Source organism: Alosa pseudoharengus, unplaced genomic scaffold (genome assembly GCF_046254945.1).
Source record: "Alosa pseudoharengus isolate Yale_2024_CS ecotype anadromous, Long Island Sound unplaced genomic scaffold, YU_APseudo_1.1 YU_APseudo_1.1_scf_15, whole genome shotgun sequence".
NCBI lineage: Eukaryota > Metazoa > Chordata > Actinopteri > Clupeiformes > Clupeidae > Alosa > Alosa pseudoharengus.
Genome location: NW_027468620.1, coordinates 29,041,897 through 29,063,396, shown reverse-complemented (window position 1 = coordinate 29,063,396; position 21,500 = coordinate 29,041,897). Strand labels below are relative to the sequence as shown.

At 44.5% G+C, this 21,500-nt stretch overlaps 1 protein-coding gene across 1 annotated transcript in view; it reads right to left on the bottom strand.

Moving 5' to 3' along the window:
• lrmda (leucine rich melanocyte differentiation associated) overlaps positions 1–21,500 on the bottom strand; it is a 194,058-nt gene that overhangs the window by 51,861 nt on the left and 120,697 nt on the right. The window contains exons 3-5 of the mRNA XM_076285126.1: positions 15,759–15,885; positions 14,235–14,374; positions 11,450–11,576 (exon numbers count right to left, since the gene is read on the bottom strand). Of these exons, the coding sequence (XP_076141241.1) occupies positions 11,450–11,576; positions 14,235–14,374; positions 15,759–15,885 (394 nt within the window). The remainder of the gene's footprint in view (positions 1–11,449; positions 11,577–14,234; positions 14,375–15,758; positions 15,886–21,500) is intronic.

Genomic DNA, 21,500 nt, shown 5'->3' with positions numbered 1-21,500 from the left:
ACAAACAGCCTCGGCAGCGCCCAGACAGACACACAGACAGACACGCAGACAGAGACAGACAGACAGACAGACAGACAGACAGACAGACTGACAGACGGATGGGCACACAGGACACAAAGAACTCCAACAGTACTGTCTCAACGTGTATGGAACTGGCAAAGATGATGAAAAAAACATATAAACCACAAAGACTACAAAATAAATATTCCTTTGTTTAGATTTTCCTTTGCCTTAAACTTACCAATTACAGTTTATCTTCTATAGGAATTAGAACAATCGACCTATTGATAAAGGCATATTTTTAAAACATGACAAGGACACCATCTCTCCTGCCAACAGGACAGGAGATGAGTTGTGACAGGATGTGGATGCATGAGATGAGCGTGGCTGAATATTACTTTACAGCAGAAGGGCCGGAGTGGTGGTGCTTAAGGGGGGGTAAGGTGTGATGAAAGTCTGGGCCTTTGCTGGGTGTCCCTCGTCTCCCATTACCTCAAACAAGTCTGCTGACGGATGCTGCCAGTTGGCACACAGACCCGCGGATGCGGTGTCCATTGTGCCACCATCTGCCTACTGTTCTCTGTCCCAATATCGGGTGATCCGGGGATAACATTTTCTAAGATGTCAGCGCGCTGAGGTTACAGTTGTAACTCTTATTCAATGTGAGAGAAAGAGACTCGTCCAGACGGCGTTATTGTGTTCCAGGTCAGCATTGTCAGTTTGCATCTCAACACTGGCAAACGCGGGCTGGCAGGTGAATCTGGCGAGAGAGCCTGTCTGACTGACCTAAATGTCTGGGTCCAGCGTGTAAAGGAATCCAGTGTCCAGAAACTATTGTGTGGAGAACAGAGACGAGGACGAGGAGGGGGGAGGACGGAGAGAAAGAGAGACCGACAGACTGCCTGACAGGCTTTAGCCACTCTTAGAAAATTTGTGTTTTATTTCTCAACTCCCTCTTTACAGTTGTCTCTCTCTAAAAATAGAATAATTTAGGAGAAGACGTAAATTTCTGTTGTGGGGTAAACACAGAGAGCGGCTGAATGGAAACACAACAGTAGGTTGCCCAGTCTTTGTACCCGAGGTGACAGAGCACTAGGCCAAATAGGCTGGCAGAAGCAGAGGTTCTGTCAAATCAAAGAAGTAATTTAAGTATGCGTGTTGTAGCCAGCAGTCAGAATAAACTTTACCCTCAGATGACACCATGTCATTTCATGTGCCAGACTAGCCTGACTGTAGAGCTAAATTAGCAAGGGCCAAAACTCACTGAAAATGTCACTTTAAGCAGTACCACAAGACTTCTCCTTCAATCCTTCAGCAGTTAGTTAGCATTAGATTTTAGGGTAGGATTTACATAACAAAAGCTGACAGTGGACAGTATGAAATGACCTTGGTTAATGACACCTTGGATGAGTTTCAAACTCTTAAGTGTGTGACAGCCTTATTTAGGACGGCTCATCCACAAATCTGTCAGCTAACTGCCAAACACCAGCATTCAGAAGGTCATATTGCTGATATAAATAGAGCCTTACTAATGTCAGAAGTCAAGAGCATTCTCCCCACCTATGTTACACATGCTTAATTACAAAACAAGATGTGACTGACTTGATCCAAACATGGGCAAGTTTTTATTTTTCTTTCAAGTGAATCCATATTTTTGAAAGACCTTTCTCCTTTTGTCATGGTCTGTATTCATGTTACAGGTTGGAAAAAAACAACTTAAGAAGCTCAAATCTGAACTCCATAGTCTCCTTGCCTACTTCTACTGGTGTGTGTGTGTGTGTGTGTATGTGTATGTGTGTGTGTGTCGTGGGCCGTTTGATCAGGCTCTGTGTGAGTGTGGGCTGAATGAGCTGTGAGTGGCACTTGACCCTGGGGACCTGAGTCCGACCCCACAGTGCACCAGGACCTTGTGGGAGGCCAGCGCTTCTACTGGGGCCTCAAGCTTCTTCTTTCTCTCGCTCTCACTCTCACACAAAAACATGTGTGTGCATGCATATATACACACACACACACACACACACACACACACACACACACACACACACACACACACACACACACACACACACACACACACACACACACACACACACACACACACAAACACACACACACACTTGTATACACCTTTGCATGTATACACACTGAAGAATAGGCCTTGAATAGGTCTCTCCAGACAAACGGGCTGAAATAAGTACTCATAGCACTAAAGCCGTTGAGATAATGACAAATCCTTACATGCTTTTCAAATGGAAAGCTGAGGTTTTCTTCTCAGCTCAGTAAATCACTGTAAGACAAAATAAAGATCTTCAGAAAACGCAACACTGTACAGTACTGGATTCTTTAGTCCGTGCCATGCTACATGATTCCTATGCAATCCATCCAAATGGAGTAAGGTCTTTATAAACGCTGTGATGCTTTTGACAACTTAAGCTCGGAGTTCAGCCTTTTGGCCCCCTAATCCCCCTCAGAGGCCGAGGGGTTCAGCGCACAGACGGGGGGTAGTCTGAGCCAGTGCCTGGGATCCTTCAGTGAGTAGCCCAACCCAGACCACAAACACAGGCCAACCTGCTCAGCCCACATGCACCAGCCAAGGCGTCAGGTCGACCTGTTCCGACAGGCTACCCCCAGCCTGACCCGCAGGTAGCCCCCTGGGGACATTAATTATGGAGCACTCTGACTTGTCGAAAGAGGAAAAAAAGGCAGGAATACAGAACAAAACAAAGAAAAGAAAAAGGCAAGCTGTTGTTACTGTATCTGTCAAGCGCTAATCGCGTCCCGCACCGCAACACGCCTTTACTCGATTGGGTTTCCCATTAATCATCCATAGGCCAAAACACTTTGCCTTCTTGCTGCTTTTGTTTTGCCTTTTTCGGAAGCAGATTAAACTTTAAACCCCTCATCCCTGTCCACTCCACCTGAACCTGGACGCCTAACTGCTCCCACTATCCGACTCAACAGCCACGTCTCCCCCGGGACCCACCCAGCCTATTTATTTACTACAGGTCTTCCTAATGGTCAATCGGCTGATCGCAAATAAAAGTCAGTGCTGTCACAAAGCTAATACGGCTCAGTCAATCCCTGTCACATAAAACAATGAAATATTAATTGACTAATGCAATTGGGTAATGGAAGCGGCAGCGACATATATATTACCTTTAAGTGTTACTGATTATTTTAACAGGATGTTGGATGGGCGTCTTTCTATCAGCTCATAAAATTTACCACAGGTGCATTAAGATATATTAACTTGTCCTCATGGGCCGACAAGTGGAGAGTTGTGTTTACTGACAGTGACTAACCTAAAAAAAAACCCATCATATCATCTATCATCATATAAAAAACTCTGCCTGTCGAGTGTATATGTTAGGCACCACATAGCACAGCTTAGAACAACAATGGTTTGTTGAATCCCTGCTTGTCAACAGCTATTCTTGCCTGTAAGTCAGGAAGACAGGAGGAAATGGATGGGTGGAGATGCGGGGCAGAGCGATGGTGGTCAGGGGTCAAACCTTTTTGAAGGTTATTTTTTGCCGGGATCCAAATAACTGGCCTCGATGGTGTATTAGTCCCTGTCCAAATGGTGTATTAATGATGCAAAGTTAACACAGACTAAATAACAGTGTCTCGCCGTGTTGACAGCTTCAGAAATAATTGACCAATGTGCTCCCATGCAGAGAGACAATGGGCAGAACTGACAGAACCCATTGAACATGTCACCCAATTCTGCATCTACAGCCAGCAAAAGCAGGTAAAGGAAAGCACTCATGCTAGCTACGGCTAGTGCCACCTATGTGAGTAAATCACCTGTCTCAATTAAATATGGCCGAGTTAAGTCATTTCCTGACAGGGTGCTAGTGTACTACAAAAGGCTGGGATTTACATGCTGTCAAGCACAAGGCGGATAATCCATTCTCTCTCCTCTCACTTGAAGAGACAGTTTTTGCTTTTGAATATAACAGCCACACACCCAACACAGTAAGGTGACTCATCCACCACCTGTGCAACGCCTGCTATTATGGGATAAACCAGTACAAATAAATCACAGCGCAAAGATTAGCATTTGCTTTAAGGATTTCATGTTGGGTAAATACTGTACACAGACACCGTGAGACATTTGTGGCTAGCATAAAGCACATTGTGCAATTCTCTATCCATGTTCTCTCCCTTCTCATGTGAACAAGCTGCACAAAAAAGTGTCAACTTCAACAATGAGGTCACAGAAACAAAACACTAAAGGTAGACAAAGCACAGTTTTCTCTGCCTGAACATGACCTGCCGGCAACATTGACACAGACCACAAAGTGCCGTCGGCGTGAGGACTTCCTTAAAGCTATACTGCCTTTCCAAACAATGCCAACCCCGACAAGAAAAAGCCAGCCACCAAAGTCACAGAATACTGTCTGCTCAAAGTTCACAATGCCTCTCCAAGGTCTGTCTGACTTCTCTTTTCTCTCCCCCTCTCTCTTCCCTCTCTCCTCTCTCCCTCTCTCTTCCCTCTTTCCTCTCCCCCTCTCTCTCTCCTTTCTTGCGCATATGTGTTCCCATTCAGCGGTTGGGGGGCTATCATCATCTCAGGCATGACAGTAGGTGGAAACGCTATCTTTCATTACACAAAGTATAAATAGTGTAATCTATCAGCTCTGTCAATCAGGATGATTGATTATGGCCTGTCACAGAAAGAGAGTGACATATTAGAAAAGTTCTGTTAACAATGCCTATTGCAAGTGTGGCCTGCCACAGAGGCGAGTGATTAATGTGTTGTCAGCCTGTAATCCCACACCCCTGGCTAATGAGGCAGGAATTTATCATCTTTACGGAGTGGCAGATGTCAGAGGGAAAGGAATCCAAGTGCTGGAAACAATATACTTTTTTCCCCCTCACCGTGCCTGACGTATCTGACAAGCTCTGAAAACCACAAAGAGGCCTTGTGTAAGCACTAACTTGAATGGGGCGACTTTCATTTGGCATCCACCTCGGCTTTCGGCGAGTCAACAACTCCTCGGAGCCGCGAGCAGAGTTCTCGTAACTTCACGCTGTCGTTTTAATCGTCACTGATGGTGTGTTACGAGCTGTTAGGGAGATTTAAGTCGTGTTTTACCCTCTCTCAGGGCACGAACAAAATACAATATCATTTTTAATGTCACTTCTCCTTGTATGCACTCGCCATCTCTTTTTCACGTCATTAAAAACAGACACAGCTTAGTGTTTGTTTATGGCAGGCAAATCTACACAAATGTATGTTCTAGTTGTGAGTCATCACGATTTGTGGGAGGTGTGGTGTGGACTCTAATGGAGCTAATGGTCCTGGTGGGACTAAGGACCAGGGACCCAGCATTGCTGTGTCATAAACAAAAACAGCTTGAAAGAACAAATAACAAACAGCAACACGATTTTCAGCTATCTTTTTCATCCAAAATTCAGTCTTCAGCATGATTTTAGAAGCAGAAAACAAAAAGGGCAAATGAGCTCATCTGAAATCCAAAGGTCTCTCCCAGAGGGACATGTCTCTTCTGTGTTCCGGCGTATAAAATGTTAGCTCCGAGCCACAGCCCTGTCATTAGCGCTGCTGGCATGTTAGCTTGTGCATAGTTCAAAGTGACACGATTAGCATTATCTGATCAAATTGGATACGGGATTATTTTAAGTAGGCCTAATGATCTGGCTCCTCCTGAACCCAAACTTTGGCAGCATCCCGAGCATCAACACAGAGGACCACAGAGCCCCTCCGAAACGAGCCATCTGTGTTTAATTAGTCTGGCAGTGTCTTAGCATCATCAGAGGGAAGCTGAAAAGTTAAACCGTAATTAAACAATGAACACTGGCACACTGGGACCCACTTGTCTCTGTGCTGTAATTGGAAAAAACATAATTTAATAAGTATTGTAACTGAAGTGAAACTACAGTGATCACTGAAAGAAAAGTCTGCTGGTGGGCTATTAACCTCTGGACAACAGAGTAGACAGTGTAGTGATGGGACAGTCCAAAACATGCTGGCAGACCTGCTTTAAAAGGACATGACGTGTTTTCCATGAATCTTCATGCTGCTTTTCAGAGACAACCAATAACAGATGTTCAGGCAAGCAAGTGTGCACAATTAAATACGCAATAAGTCTTTCAAATCTTTTCCTGTAACACCATCTTTTTTAGTTTGTTTGCTATGACAAACCCCTGAGTGCATTAGAGGTAATGATGATAAATGAGACATCAAGTATGATGCAGATCTTTACTGCATTACAACTTATAATTGTTCAGGCGGAGACCTTTTTTGTCAGCTGCGAAATCCAGTAACAGACAAAAGACATAACAGAAAGCGAATACCAGACCACTCGCATAGCAACGTCCCCATATTTTCCGCTTAGGCATAATTATCAGCCTGGCAACACTCCGCAGAAATACTTGAAAACATCTGTTTGTTTTCAGGCTGAAATGCATATCACTTCTCCACTGAGTTTGTCGTGACATTGAGGTCACATGCCCCTATCATTTTGCTTTGAACAAGTTCATAAATCAATCTCCCATCTATTACTAACAATTAAATCTGCCTTAAAGTTTTACTATCTGTTTATAATGTGCAATGTCATCTGATTTATGTGGACACAATGAGTCACTCCCTGTAATTGCGGGTGTTTTTGTGGACGGTGCCCTCACACTGACCCTCTTCCTCCAGCTGCCAGATCACTTACGGCAGCATTTTCCAGCCTCAATGCAAACACTCACTCTCGGGACACCTTCGTGCCTCGGAAACACAGATATGTCCGAGAGCTGCTCCAACCTGTGGAGTAAGGCACAAGCCTGGCTCTTATTACACTATCAGCATGTGAGATTGCTTAGGAGAGCTTCGAATTTTTCAAAAGGTCAGCACACTGGTTAACTTTATTTTTCTCTACTCTACTACGGCTGCTAATAGCATCTTAAATTACATTTTCGACAAACCCTCCGCCATCTAATGTGCATGTAAAAAGCATGAGGCCTCTGGAGTGCTTAAATCAAGCACCCAATTAATAATTCTGCCCTTGTGATCTACACTGATTTAAAGTAGTCCTCAAGTCATGCAGCAAAATGAGGTTGGCCGGCTTAGGTGAAATTTGTCTTAAAGAAATGGCTAATAACTTTTGTTTCCAAGCGATCTGCTTCACGGGGCTCCTGCTTCCCATCGAGAGTGATATTTTTATGACTTTGTCTCCAAGGAAAGATTTATCCTGTGAAATGATTCAGCAAACTCACTGAAGGCACATTTGTGGACAGCCATTCTGCCGGCTGTTTATTATGTTGGAAACGCTTCGGGGAACTCATAATTCTCGAGCAAAGAGATGAATATGGCAACAAGCTTTACAAGTCATACAAGAGAGATTACAGCCCAAAGAAAAACAATACGGGTCTGTCCATCTTACTTCCCCTGGCCTAATAAAGTGGAAAACACACCAGCCATCATCCGCAGGGCCCCAGAGTGAAGTATTCCTCCCTGGGTCTGCTGTCCTGCTACAGACTGCGCCCTGCGATGAAAAGCAGATTAACAATAAGAGAAGTCCTGAAAGGATCCCACTTCATAACTTTCCTGGCCGTGCCACCATCAATTAGCCTGGAGAAGCCTGTGCCTGTGACTGGAGCTGATGGGAGCTCGGGGTTGGCTCAGGCCGTCCACACTCGGGTCCGGGCCCGGTCGTCTGCTTCTCATTACCCACTGGAGGATGTGGGAGAGAGCCGGTATCACAATAAGAAAGTCACATCCAATGCCTCATCCAAGCCTAATCTAACTGACATTTCAGGCACCATTATACCCTTACGTAGCTACCAAACAGCATTCGGTAAGGGGGAGGTGGAGCGAGTAGACGAGGTTACTTCATCCATTGTAATGAAAAAAATGAGTGGACGAGAAAAAAGCAAAATACTTTTGACATGCTGATGTCGGTGAAATATTCATTTGGTTTGAACCCCGTGGTTCTTGCAGAATCTTTGGGGCCAAGAGGAACAAAAACGTGCTTGCGCAGGTTGCCAAAGTGTTGTCAGGGTGTTTTGACAGACACGACCAGTTAAACTAAAGAGTCTTTGACAACATCATAGACGGTTCATGGTACCTCCAGAGGAAGTTAAGGAACTAGCCCACACTTCACCACATGCATTTTTCCAAAAGCAGCCCGGCGACTCCATGCGGTTTAACGCCATCACATTCCATGACCTCCAAGTGCTCAAAGAGAATTATCACATTATGGCATTCCTGCACGCCCAATTTCCCAAAAATACAGCTTAAGGGTTTCCACTTTCCTGCTCCTAACCGTGCTTTTGGAGACAGAGAGACAGAGAGAGAAAGAGAGGAAAAATACTTAAATACCCTTTTTGAATTTCCTTGTTTACTCCAGGTACTTGTTTATCCCCTCTCCCCCATTGGTCAAATTGCTCTCATTTGCCGCCTAAGAAATCCAATAAAACCGAGGCCCAATTATGCTGTCGTCATAACTACAGCCTACAAAATGACCTTCCTCGCTTCCATCATATCAAGCCCACTGCAACTAAAGACAACAGCCTAGAGACAGATCATTTTGTACCACTTACATTAATATACAGTTGTAGGGACCACTGGTGCATGCTGGAAGGAAAATCAATGTTGAGAAGAGAGGCTTTTCAACACGCCATCGCTAATGTCTCCTTGAACTAAACTGCAAAGGTGCTTGTGTTTCAAAACATTTCAGATGTCCAGTGTTTGGAAAGGCTCGGCCTGAACCATGATGAAATCCAGTAATCTGTGTATATTTACTCCATACTGCAAAGAGCAACAGCCTCGGGATCAGCCTGCTTCAGATGACAATCCTTAAAAAAAAAATCTGTTTTCTACACCAATGATTCTGGATGTAATTTGCCAGCCTTGGAAAAGGTTATAGTAGTTATGGTATTCATATTGTATTAAAGTGTATTGCACTTTTATGAAAACCATATGGAGGATGAAGTGTCATGGCAGAGCCGTGATTGAAAAGCAGCTTTAAGCATGGTCACACTTCATTCTGGGCTGATGCAGCGAGGATTCAAAAGTTCAGGCCAGCCCCTTCTGAAGCTTGTGTTTACCCTCTCTTCTCCATGGATATGCTGCAGGCTGCTCCTCCACACTGATACGCGCTGGATGAGATTACATACAGTACACACTGAGGTCATTCATGTGAAAGACACGGCACACTAATGCTCACTGTTCACTGACAGGACAGGCACGGAGTGTGGAGCACATGATCAAAGGAATCAGATCTTTCATATGGCCCTGCTGTATTATATGGGTGCAGTCTTAAAACATCGTCATGTTAAAACAATCATCCCAGTTTCCATTTCAGTGCCATTTGAAGTGCTTCCCATGCTGAAGTGGGTAGACCATGCAGAACCTCAATTCAATTAAAAACAAATAACAATTTAAAAGAACATATGAAGAGTTCATTTCCAAAAATCTAAATTTTTACGAATATTCATAAACCATGTGTTTTTTATTGTGCATTTCATGTAGTGTCAATCAAAGTGCCGTTGGATTGTTTTGATTTAAAATACATCAAATCCAATCAACCCAGCAATCCAGTTTGATTGATGTTACCTTTTTTACCTATTTTTTTATATATATATTTCCATTAAAATGAAGGATATCTATTTTTTTTTATTATTATTTCCTTATATATTACCATACAAAATCAAACACTTTGAAAAAAAGGATCCAAAAACAATCTATTTATGTTTATGCAACCATTTTTTTTATGGTTATGGTCTATTCTGTCTGTAGAACACACGATGGAGAATGTTGGGAAAAGCCAACGCACTAATTACAGTCTGCTGCAAGTGCCGCTAGTGGCTGCCTTGTCTCTCAGAAGAAGGCAAGACTCCCCACTGGACAGCACATAAAAGAAAACACAAATAACTAATTATGCCAACATCCTTCTGCAGCCCTCATTGCGTGGCGGGTCTGTCGGTGGAGCTTGTTAATTGGTGACCTGCACTATTGGTCAGCAGACAATCAGAGACAATGATGAAGGCAATTAGGGGGAGTGCGCACACACACGCCCCACGGAGCTTGTTATGGCTGCCACATCACGTCTCATCTAGCTCAAAACAAGCGCGTCGGAAACACCGGCGTGACAGCTTTTGAGGACGGGCGCGATCGCGGGATGCCGGAGCATCAGCCAGCTTCTTGCACATGAAGCAAACCCACAGAGATGGGCATTGTCTGGAAGACTAGCCACGCACATCATTCAGGGGAGAACTCATCTGCTCTATTAGTATGATGTGGGATGCTAAAGAGATCATAGACTTTCCTACACCACATACTGTATGTCCTATAAATCAGAACTCTGAGGATTACAAGGAACATCTAAATTCATTTCACAATTCATTCACTCATTCATTCATTTATTTATTCAGAGATTACAACCCTACGGTTGGCACTTGCCATATTCAGAGTTTTGTGTGTGCAAACAACAGTCCCTCGGCTCCTTCGTCTCTGTTTCTACTGTACTGTGCACTCAGCCTGTCAAGTGTGGGCTTTTGTTCTTGCCATTCTACATCCATGTTTACCTCCCCAAATCCAGCACTAGGGCTCTTGGGTGGATTCTGAAATGATCCCCACTGTAAATATTTTATGACTGCACAATTACATGAAATCAAATCTTAACTAAAGCTGTTCATTCAAATTCCCTGAAGGGAGGTGGAGGGGAGCACATTTCAAACAATCTCTCTCCCGTACACACACACAGGCACACACACACACACACACACACACACATACACACACACACACACACACACACACACACTCACACACATGCACGCACACGCAAGCTAGAAAAAGGCCAGAGTGTATTCAGAAGAAAAAGGGAGAGCAGGAGAAAGAGAGAAGAATAATTGCAAATGCGCAGGATAATTAAGCGATTGTGACTGTCGTGTACGTGAGCTGTCGGCCTGATCTGGACGGCTGTCACACTTGGCGACACAAGGCCGAGTGGACAGGCGCCGTCGCCTTTGATCTGGGTTCATGCATACGGAATGAGGTCAGGCGTTGGTCATTAAAAAGAACCTTCCTGTCCCGGCTTCAGACTGCCACAGAGCCGCCGCTTCAAAAGGAGCCGCCAGCACTCACTCTGAAGGGCGCGCTTTTGACAATTAGACAAGTGCAAACAATGATAGAGAGAAGGGGGGCCGTGATGCTGTGCAATGAAAGGTGGATAGTATTGTGGTAACCCCCACCCCACCCCCACCCCCACACTCACACACACACTCACACCACTCTAGAGGTCCTAATACTCATCAGTGGGAGGGGTGCGTCTGGGTGACCTATTTGGTGATTAGGAGCAGCTATGCCACTTTCACATACATTAAGGGCCTACCCTTAGGGGATATCTTCCATTTAAAGATATTGTCCAAAGCCTTATTGTTTTACATTAACAGGGGAGAGTTAACCTCTCGAGTCAGCGGAGCGATACATCACCTCTTCACCCTTGGGCTTGACCACCTTCATGAAGGCCCCCCGGGCCAGGGCTTCCGCCTTCTCTCTTTTGGTCACTTTCCTGGTGTCCAGGAACTTCAGGTTAGGCATTTTGTGTAGCACAAAGTATCTGGAAAACAACAGAACAACAGCAACATCTTGTCAAGATGTATTTTAGTAAAATGCCTACGAGGGATTGTTTTCTCCTTTCCAACACATCTGCAAAATAAACATGGACATTTGTCTCTGCATAAATATATGTGACAAACAGAAAACCATTGATCAAAAACGGAGCATTGTGCAACAATAGCTGGATCTTATTACATTTTTTTTTTCCACTGGGAATATACAACACAAAATTGTAGCTCTTAAATCAAAAATACACTAATTTCAATTTGTCAAATATTCACAGTGCTTGAATGAAATTTAAAATGAGAACTTGTTTACTTGTGGTACAAAACATTACCAGTGATTATATCTGTACACGGGTAATCACCTTCAAAGTAGGATAAAAATAAGGACAACATATAAATAGAATAAAAAATAGACCTTGTCTGCCATGCCTGTCATTCTAACAGCATCACAGCCCTCTTTCTCTGCCTTTCAGAGACTTGCTATCTTTCATTGGGAAGGGGGGGAAATGTCATAAGATAATGGCAGGAATACGGAGATGACAACAGATTCTTTTCACAGGCAGCGCTGAGACGGAGGAAGCGGCGTGTCAGGACTGAACTTCAGACAGCAGTTAAGTGGAGGGTGAGAACAGACAGGAGTCTGGGCAGGGCCGCGGCAGAGAGCAGACACTGTGCTCGTGCACCACGCAGCTGGGACAAATGCACCGTGATGATGACAATGATGAAGGCAGAGAGCAGAAACCGCTGGCACGCCTTTCAACACCAACGCATCGCTGGGGACCGGAGCCATGTTTGCCAGGTCTGCTTAGGACAAGGGCCACTAATTGATTTCTTTTCCATGGTAGTTAGCATAGCCTTGTGTACTGCTAAGACAATAACATGAGCCATCTCAAGCTAGTAACAACATTTTGGTTCTCATTAGATGTTAAAGAAGCAAATAGTAATACAAAGTTACTGAGTGTTTATGGTTTTATGCGATTGTGCAATAACATGATTTAAAAAAAAATCTTTATTATGATAATAATGTGCTTTCAAACACAAGTACAACTACACTAGAGGGCGCTGCAACAAATTGCCTCTGATAAACAAGCATTAAGAGCCCCACAGCTTACACACAACAAGAACAGCCATCTTGAATAGCAAAATCACTGAAAACACCATTTCAAAATCTACCTAAAAATGTATATTATCGGAGATTATTTATTAACAACGCAAATTTAAGTCTTATAACCAATGATGACAATTTAAAAAATATTAAAATGTTTGGTTTCTGGTTCGTTTCCTTGTGAAAATCTATGTATGTGTATGTGCATGTGTGAGAGTGTGTATGTGGGCATGTGTGTAAGTGTAGGTGTGAAAGCATGGACACACACTTCTGTAGGTGTTGTTTCTGTGGCCCCTGAGGGCAGGAACTGTCCATCAAACTCTTTGTTCTTTTCCCCCCTAACACAGATTGGGCGAAGAGATAGCGTCAGTGGAAGGGCTCGGTAAACACATGAGTCAGAGAGGAGAGGGGCTGGGGCTGGGGCTGCATTCCTCCCCGGCAGGACGTCCATCCTTCACTGCAGACGGGTGTCACTGGCTCGCCGGCTCCAGCTGTATTTCTCCCAGAGACTCCAGCCCACACAAGTAAACAATGATGGATGGGTGCTGGGGGCTGTGGTAAAACCCAGCCGCGTGTATTTATGCCTTTTCATTTCATTTGACTAATTGAAGGAGCCGGGAGAGCGGCACAATATTTCACTGGCACGTTGAGAGGCGGGCGGGCCGACACACTCGAGGCTCACGGCTGCCCAAGGCCGGTCCTGGCATGACCTACGCGCTGCCTAACCTTGTCAGACATGAAATCTGCATCGTGCTCCACTTGATGTATTACTCCGTGACACATTATGAATATTACATCACAAACCCACAGATGCTGTCAATCAGCAGAAGAATGCCCTTCCCCCGGATTAAGTGAAGCATAGGCAGCAGTGCGGGCCGAGGCAGCGCATTTAAGCTTCATCTGTACGGTAAATGATTAATACTGTACACAGAGTCAGAGAGAAATGCACTCCCGCTCCAGACAGACAAAGGAACGCTTTTCTCTCCCCCCCCCCCCTTTTTTTTTTTTGCCTCTGTGATCGCGTTTGGCATTGAAAAGCTGACAAACGTGGTTAAAGAGCGTGGCAGCGGGCTCCTGTAAGTAGTGGGCCTAATAATTAATGCATCATTTCTGCTTGTACTGCGGCATTGCAAAACACTCATTTGCGGTGATCACAATTCACTCATGAAATCGAATTCTGCTTTCTCTCCTCGCCACCCAACTAGAGTGGTGGGTAGACGACCCTTTGGAGAGGAGTGCGGTGATAAATAATATAAATAAGAGCCCTCTCTAGAGCATGATTTACTGCTGCACTTGCGTCCTGTGCAATAACTGTTCATCCAAAAAATATGAATGGTTAGCAAACAAAACAAGCCCTGCAGACAAATATCACCAACAAATGTTCTGGTGAGAGCAAGAGGAAAAAACGCATGGACGACATAATGATGGATATTCAAACACACTTCAAACTCTTCACTATGTGGAAAAGCAAACATGAAGGGGGGGGGGGGGTAGAAGAAATGTTAAAGGCAATATACAAAACCTCTGGCTGTGTAGGATGAAACATCACCTGTATCTCTGGTAGTCGTCCTCGTCTTTGTCCAAGCTCACCAGCTGATTGGGGCAGGCCTCATTTCCCAGCAGGCTTAGGTACCCCATCGCCGGCACCACTTCCGCCAAATGCTCCAGTAGAGCCTCGATATCAGTGAGGTGTCAGAGGTCGAGGGTCAAGGATTCAGCGCTGTTAATTACATTAGCATGTTTTGCCCCCGCACAACAGCCCTCCCCCCAGCCTCCGCATCCATATCCACCCACACCCCCGCCCCGAAAGCACAGGGCTGTCAAATTTACCACCGCCCTCAAAGGCATGTCAGCAGGCATTGTGCTCAGGGCCGAAGGAGGGGCGAAATTTAAGGCAGGGAATTTGGCATATGCTGAGAGAATCTGGCTGCTTTTTGTGGCCCTTGTTTCTTTTCTTTATTTCCAAGGTAGCTTGGTGCAGATCATTAAAAACATTGACAAAATGATGGATGCCCTGTGGTTTCATAAAAAATAAAAAAAACGCTTAGCAAATCCCAGAGCCATGGAAACTTTTCCGATGTGGAAACAAACAGCCACTTCACGGGCGCATTCATCACTAATACATTCACTTCATTGGAAAATTGAGCCCCCAAAGTGTCAAAATACAACGGCACTAATGCGGCACTTGAATTGAAATGGCACCATGCCACTACAGGATGTAAATAATTGCCCCATTAGCATGTGCGGACCACTTCACTACAGAATTCTGCTATGGAGCTGCAGTGCTGACATGCTCTTAAATGAGGCCTGGGTTATAATGTGCACACTGGAAGAGTGTGTGTATGTGTGTGTGTGTGTGTGTGTGTACATCATTACCATGCAGATAGTCGGGGATACAGAGGGGTAGTACCACACACTGCTAAACTTCCTCTAAAAACACCTGCATTTCTGCAACATCATGGAGACTCATGGAGACTAATCAAAGTACAGCTGATACTAAATCCCCACTTTCCTAAAACTCTAGTATAAAACATGAACATATCTTGACATATACTATATAATAACAACACCAAAAATTACCAGTTTTGCACCTTGTACATTGAATTGATTTTGTAAGTAAGAATATACATGATTAAAACTGTTGTCATGTTGAAGGGCAAAACAGGTGTATCTTATCTTTAATGTAAGCTTTTTGATAATGGCTGTGGATAATCCAAATTTGCAGCGTTTTGGGAGATTGTGCTCTCTCTGAAGCACACTCCTTGTCTGCTGTACTGTGCATTTGGCAGGAATATCTCAACCACTAGAGGTCCTCGTGGCACAAAAACTACTCATCATCTCATTGGGTAGATCTGCATGGGTGTATTGTTTCCCTTCACTGCAAAAACCCCACATTGTAATAAGAAATAAATAGCCCTAGATTAAGACCTTGAACGGAATGATAATGGCATGACATCTGACACAGCACACATACTGTATCTATTCCGCGGCTCTTCCTTTTCTTTTTGTCAAGGGGATGGAAGCCCGCATTAAGAAAACAAAAGGCAGCAAGGGGTCTTGCTTCAAAGGATATTCGGTTCTTATTGAGTGTGAGGGTATGGAGGTGGGGTAACCTGGGCAACTGGAGGTCATTTCCCAGAAGATTGTTGTCCACAATCAGCTCCTCCAGCTCGCTGAACGCATTCAGCCCCACCAGTGACCTGCAATGATAAGGCAACAGGAAAAATGATATGGCCCTAAATCTGGGGAAGCTATTATGTGCCGAAATAAACATTTCAGCCTCCCCCTATTCAGTAGCAGGAATAGTGTGGGGTTGGGCCCTGTCAGGCTGGGGTGAATGACAAGAATTAGTGGCACTGAGAGCCCCTGGCATGGCGCGGCATCCCTCACAGCCTGGCAGGATGAGGGATGAGGGTCACTTGTGAGTAGCCAGGATTCAAAACAAAGGGCTTCAGAAATGCGGGGTCCGCGGGATGAATCTGTCAATGTCTTGTGCCTTCAGGCACCCAGCTTTGCCTGACCCTAACCCTCCATTCCCAAGATAAATAACTCTGTCACAGCTCACCTTCACTCCCCGGACACAAATTTAACTTGTCATCCATCATTTTCTGAACGGGAAGCGTAATATGCTTACAAATGGAACAGATCTAAGTTTTTAGCTGCTTCTCTGTGAGGAATCCATGCTTATGTTTTTGGAAAACTCGTAGAACTCTTTTCACTGAATAAGTTGGTTCTTTTTCATTATGTATTCCTCACCCCTCCCTCCATCTCTCTCTCCTTCGGAGAGTCTTTCATATGCACTGCCCCCTCCCCCCATGCTGACATAAACATGATTGAGGGTGGTGTTCAGTATAATGTTAGGGGCCTCCCAAAGTTCAAGCCACGGAAGGTGCACAAAGACAGGGTGTGCTTCTCCTAATCCTTACAAATGGCAGAGGCCGTCAACCTACAACACTTGTGTCACAGCTGAGTTAATTGACATTTAAGACTGGCAAACTACATTGATTAAAAAGCAAAAGCAATCCCCTTATCATCGCTAAAAAATAGTGAAAGTAAACATTAAGTGTATATGCATGTGTAAAATATATAGCTTGTTATTTAAATAAATTATTACATAAATATGCAGGATAGATAAATAAGAAAATAAGAAGGGCAAAATCAAAATATATTTTCAGTTAAATATATTGATGTATAATATAAATATACAAAAGGATAAAGCAAATCTGAGCTGCCCTGTATGCAAATGTGTCCTTGTGGGTCTGAGACACGGCCTGAGCTGAACAAACCCAGCACTGCTCTGCTTCATGTCAGTGTCAGAATGCACTCTGTCCTTGGGTTGTGTTATGTAAATATAATACACTTATAATGAGAATCTGTGTACGGCTGGCCAGGCGCTCTGGGAAGAGAACCCAAAAGCAGGATGGCTCGAGGGGAAGGCATAAAGTAAGATGACAAGGCATGAAGGAAGACAAAGACTGCTGAACATGAGAGGGACATGCCTATTGAAACCACCCCACCCTACCCCAATCTCTCTCTCACACACACACACACACACACACACACTCTCTCTCTCTCTCTCAGTCTATCTGTCAGCATGTGCATTTGTCTATCAGCTGGTCACTTTGTCTCTGAAACAGCAACCTGGTGTGATATAATATAGCTGTGTTTTGCTCTGCCTAGCCTGAGTGAGTGAGTGAGTGCTGCGTTTGTTGTCGCTCCTGCACCTGTTTGGTGTGGGTGCTTGAGCTGGGAGTGAGTCTGGGTTGTTATTAGCTACCTGGTTACAAGAGAGCTGCATGGCACAGGGGTGTGGGGGGTGGGGGTGCTTATTAATTGTTGTTTTCATGTCACCACTGCTGTGTGCACTCTGTGATTTAATCAGTTAAATTCACAGCCAGGGGAGAGAGAGCACGCTGCTGTCCGCGCAACATAAGGAATGCAGAAATAATGGCCTGCTGCCTGTTAAACACAACAGCCCAGCGTTCATACAGTACAGCCACAGAAATACACTCATGCGCTACACTTTCCAAGAGCCACTGTATAATCAGTATTGCAAAATGTTTCCTCCATCACTGCCTAAAATTAATTCAAGGACCAAATGAGCAGAAATACAGTGTGTTGAGTCTGTATGTCTGTGCATTTTAGGCTTGAGGAGGTAGATCGACACACACAAAGGCTGGTGCTTACACGCACAGAGATAACAACAGGCATATGTCCACACATGGATGCACACTAGCAGACACACACGCTCAGGTAGGAGCCATCCCCGACTCACACCATTTTCCCCATGGGGAATCCAAAGCAGCCTATGCATTTTCACCACTGTCTTCAGAACTCACACCACAATGACAGAATATCACAATGCGGTGAGGTCTGTCTGATCCGAGGTGAGAGAAAGAGGGGGTGAGAGAAAGAGAGAGAGAGAGAGAATCCCAGAATGGAAAGGAGGTGGGAGGGACAACATCTATAGCTACAACAAGCCACTCCAATGAACCCTCTCCTTGTTAAGATAATTATGATCAAACTCATTGTCACAGATAATATCTCAGCCTCCTTGTTTGTATGGCATAGTTCTCACTTTGTCTCGATTAGCTAACAACACACTAGCCTGGGCTTGCAAGAGGTTGTTTTGGTGAGAGTAAATCATCGTAAATAACATGATCTAAAGACAGAATTGACTAATGTAGTTTCAATCTAGCAGAATATATTTAAGTAGTAAAGGTACATCAAGGGAGGATTTTCCCACTTTTTTCAAGGAGGAAGTCCCTTACTACTTCACTTTCCAATTTTAAAGGTCACATTTTATTCTGTATTTTCAATAATATATTTAAATGGATATATTAATGGCATAGGCTCTGAGCAACAAAAACAGGGCCCTCATTAAGAGTCAAGTCTCCTTTAAAAAGAGTATGTACTGTATGTATGTATGTATGTATGTATGTAAGAAAAGTATCATGTGTAGTCTGCTGGTTATTCTTCCAAAATAAGTCCTGCCAGTGAGTTTTTAGTGGTTATTATCAAGAAATATTGGGATGGCCTATCCAATTCAATGAAACTTTCTGAATAATATATGTTACAAATCATTACACAATATCAGCCCTAACACTAGATGTACCTTAAGCCCAAGACATTTTGTTTAATTAATTTTGTTTGTGTTTACCAACATAAGTGGATCCAAAAACAGAGAAAATCAAAACTGTTGTTTACCCCACAACTCTTTTATTTTCTCTACGGTAAAATAGTGAACACTGATTAAACAATGCAGGTCTATCATTTGCTCTGTTCAAAGCCCCAGAAATCAAAGTACATTTCTACCCTCTTTCAAAGCATGCCAGTGAAATAGACCACAATGAAGGCAATCCTCAAAAGACACCCAACAAGAGGACACGAGCACTGACAATGACACAGAGACAGGCTGACAGAGATGGATGGATCGATAGACAAATAGTAATGCAGACACACTGATTGATAAACTACTGCTGACAACAGGGGGAGAAAACACTCCGCAATTATTGGTTGAAATGTCAGTCACTGGCAGCCATTACTTTACAGCAGGGCCCCCAGTCACATGGTCACTACCTCTGAGAGGTAAGAGTCCATGACACACGGGCAGGGTGTGTGTGTGTGTGTGTGTGTGTGTGTGTGTGTGTGTGTGTGTGTGTGTGTGTGTGTGTGTGTGTGTGTAGAGAGAAAGAAAGAGGCAAGAGAGAAACCAAAACGCAAAAAGGAACCTCAGTTCAAGGGCTGCCAGGGAGGATCTCTGCTATTCATCTCTGAGTAGGTCCTTTATTTACAAAGGACATCACATGCTCTCACTTAGGCTTTGAAAGGCCCCTTCATTAGCCAGTACCATGTAGAGAAAACACATCGTTTCTCACACTGAGTGGCACATTGAGAGCATCTTCAGCCACCATAGACTTCTACTGATGTGCAGGTATGCTATGTATCCTATGTGTCCTTACACTGCTTCCATTCAGGGAAGCCCATCTATTCATTACTGCCAGAGCTTTGGGTCTCTCCGGTGCCATGTCATTCAACTCCCTATCTGCTCTGGAGAGTTTTAAGGGCCTCTCCCCCTCTCTTAATTCCTCCAGCAGTTCTTTGAATTCCCACAGTGTCGCTGACTGTCATGTTTGTGATGATCCTTTGATATTTGTCTTTTTCATATCCTCTGCACCAGTGAGCCGCCCACACGGCTCTGAGCAATGGTGGGAACAGAGGTCCCTGAAGGGCGATATGAGGACGTGCTTCTGGACCCGTGTGAAAGCGTCTCACCAGGACACCGACCCACTTCAACCCGGAGTCAAAACATGACTCAGCAGGTCCCGTCCTGAGAAGAGGCAGGCCTGAGATGGACCGCAAAGACCAACATTACACTCACTCAGGACCGACTGAGAAGCTCGCCTCTCATTGACACCATGCACACACACTTACTTTCATTTGGAGTACAGAAAAGTCCTAAGAGTGAGTATCACCATCAGTAATGCCCCAAGGACGTTTTCGAATGACAATTCTGCTGGGAGGACTTGCCCAAAACCATGTGCTCATGGGCGGAGACCGAGTAATGTTTTTAGCTCTGAGAAGCAGGAGAGACTCGAGAGTGACAGGCAAATTGACACGCTGCTTAGAGGGCAAAAGATAAACGGTTGATGAATTGGCCAATACTGGTGGAGTGATGGGCCTCATATGTGCATAATGGACTGGCTGCCTTGCTGCTCAGATAGCCTGCCAAGATAAGACACTGTAATGAATAGGAGAGGAGAGGAAGACGCAGTAAAACCGAGCTTTCCACTGGTTTTAATAAACTTAATAAAATCAGAGTATGAAGAGTGATGCTCATGTCAGAGACAGTCAGCCCATACAGAACTTCATCAGACTGATAAAGGACAATAGTGGTGGTTGATGGGTGCTGCTGGCTGATAAAACACTGCCATGTACAATCAAAACAATCCGTCATGCTATTTTTTACATACAGAATGCTTTGTAAAGACTGACGAAGAAAACTGGAATGGTAAGATCGGGTTATGCCAAAATAATGTGTGCACCACTGTCACTTAACAAAGCTCAAGTCATGGTGGAAAGAGAGAGAGTTGAGATGAGAAAGCGGCGTCTCCCTGGCTCTGAGAAGACAGCTGGGATAAGACAAATTACAGGCATATCGTAATGCCCTCCCACCTTCAACCCACACGCAATTCTGTTTTCAATCTTCAAAAAGCTGGATGGCTTTGGGGTGGCGGCGGGCAGTAAATCTCCGCCGCCGCTGCATTAGGACGGCCATTATCTGGCCCTAATCTCTCAGACCCTCCGCCGCTACAGCGCGCAATATGTCACCAACCCTCAGGTGGCAGCAATTTAAAGATCACACGTGTAGGGGGGGGACGGTCCCGGGATGCATGTCAATTTACATGTGTTAAAGGGCTTACAGATAAATCCTGCTGTTTAATGGGGACGAGCAAACCATCTGGCCTTTTCAACATGCAGCACAGTGATGTCTCCTTTTTCCTGGACCACCGAGATATAATTACAGGCAAATTATTGTTTCTAGAACAATACAATATACAAAAACATAATAATGTACTATGCGTTACGCTAAGCGCTATGCTATCCTCCCTCCGTGTCCGTACTGGACGGGGAAACACTGCTTCACATACATACACAGGGCAAATGGACACACATGGCGAGGGCAGAGCAGCTGTACAGTGGTGTGGGCTGGACAAATGAGCTCCAGAGAGCAGTGGAGTGGATGATGATCATAAAACAGTTCAAGGCTGGCGCTTGGTGGTTGGGGTGGAGTGAACCGGTGGCGGTGGCGGTG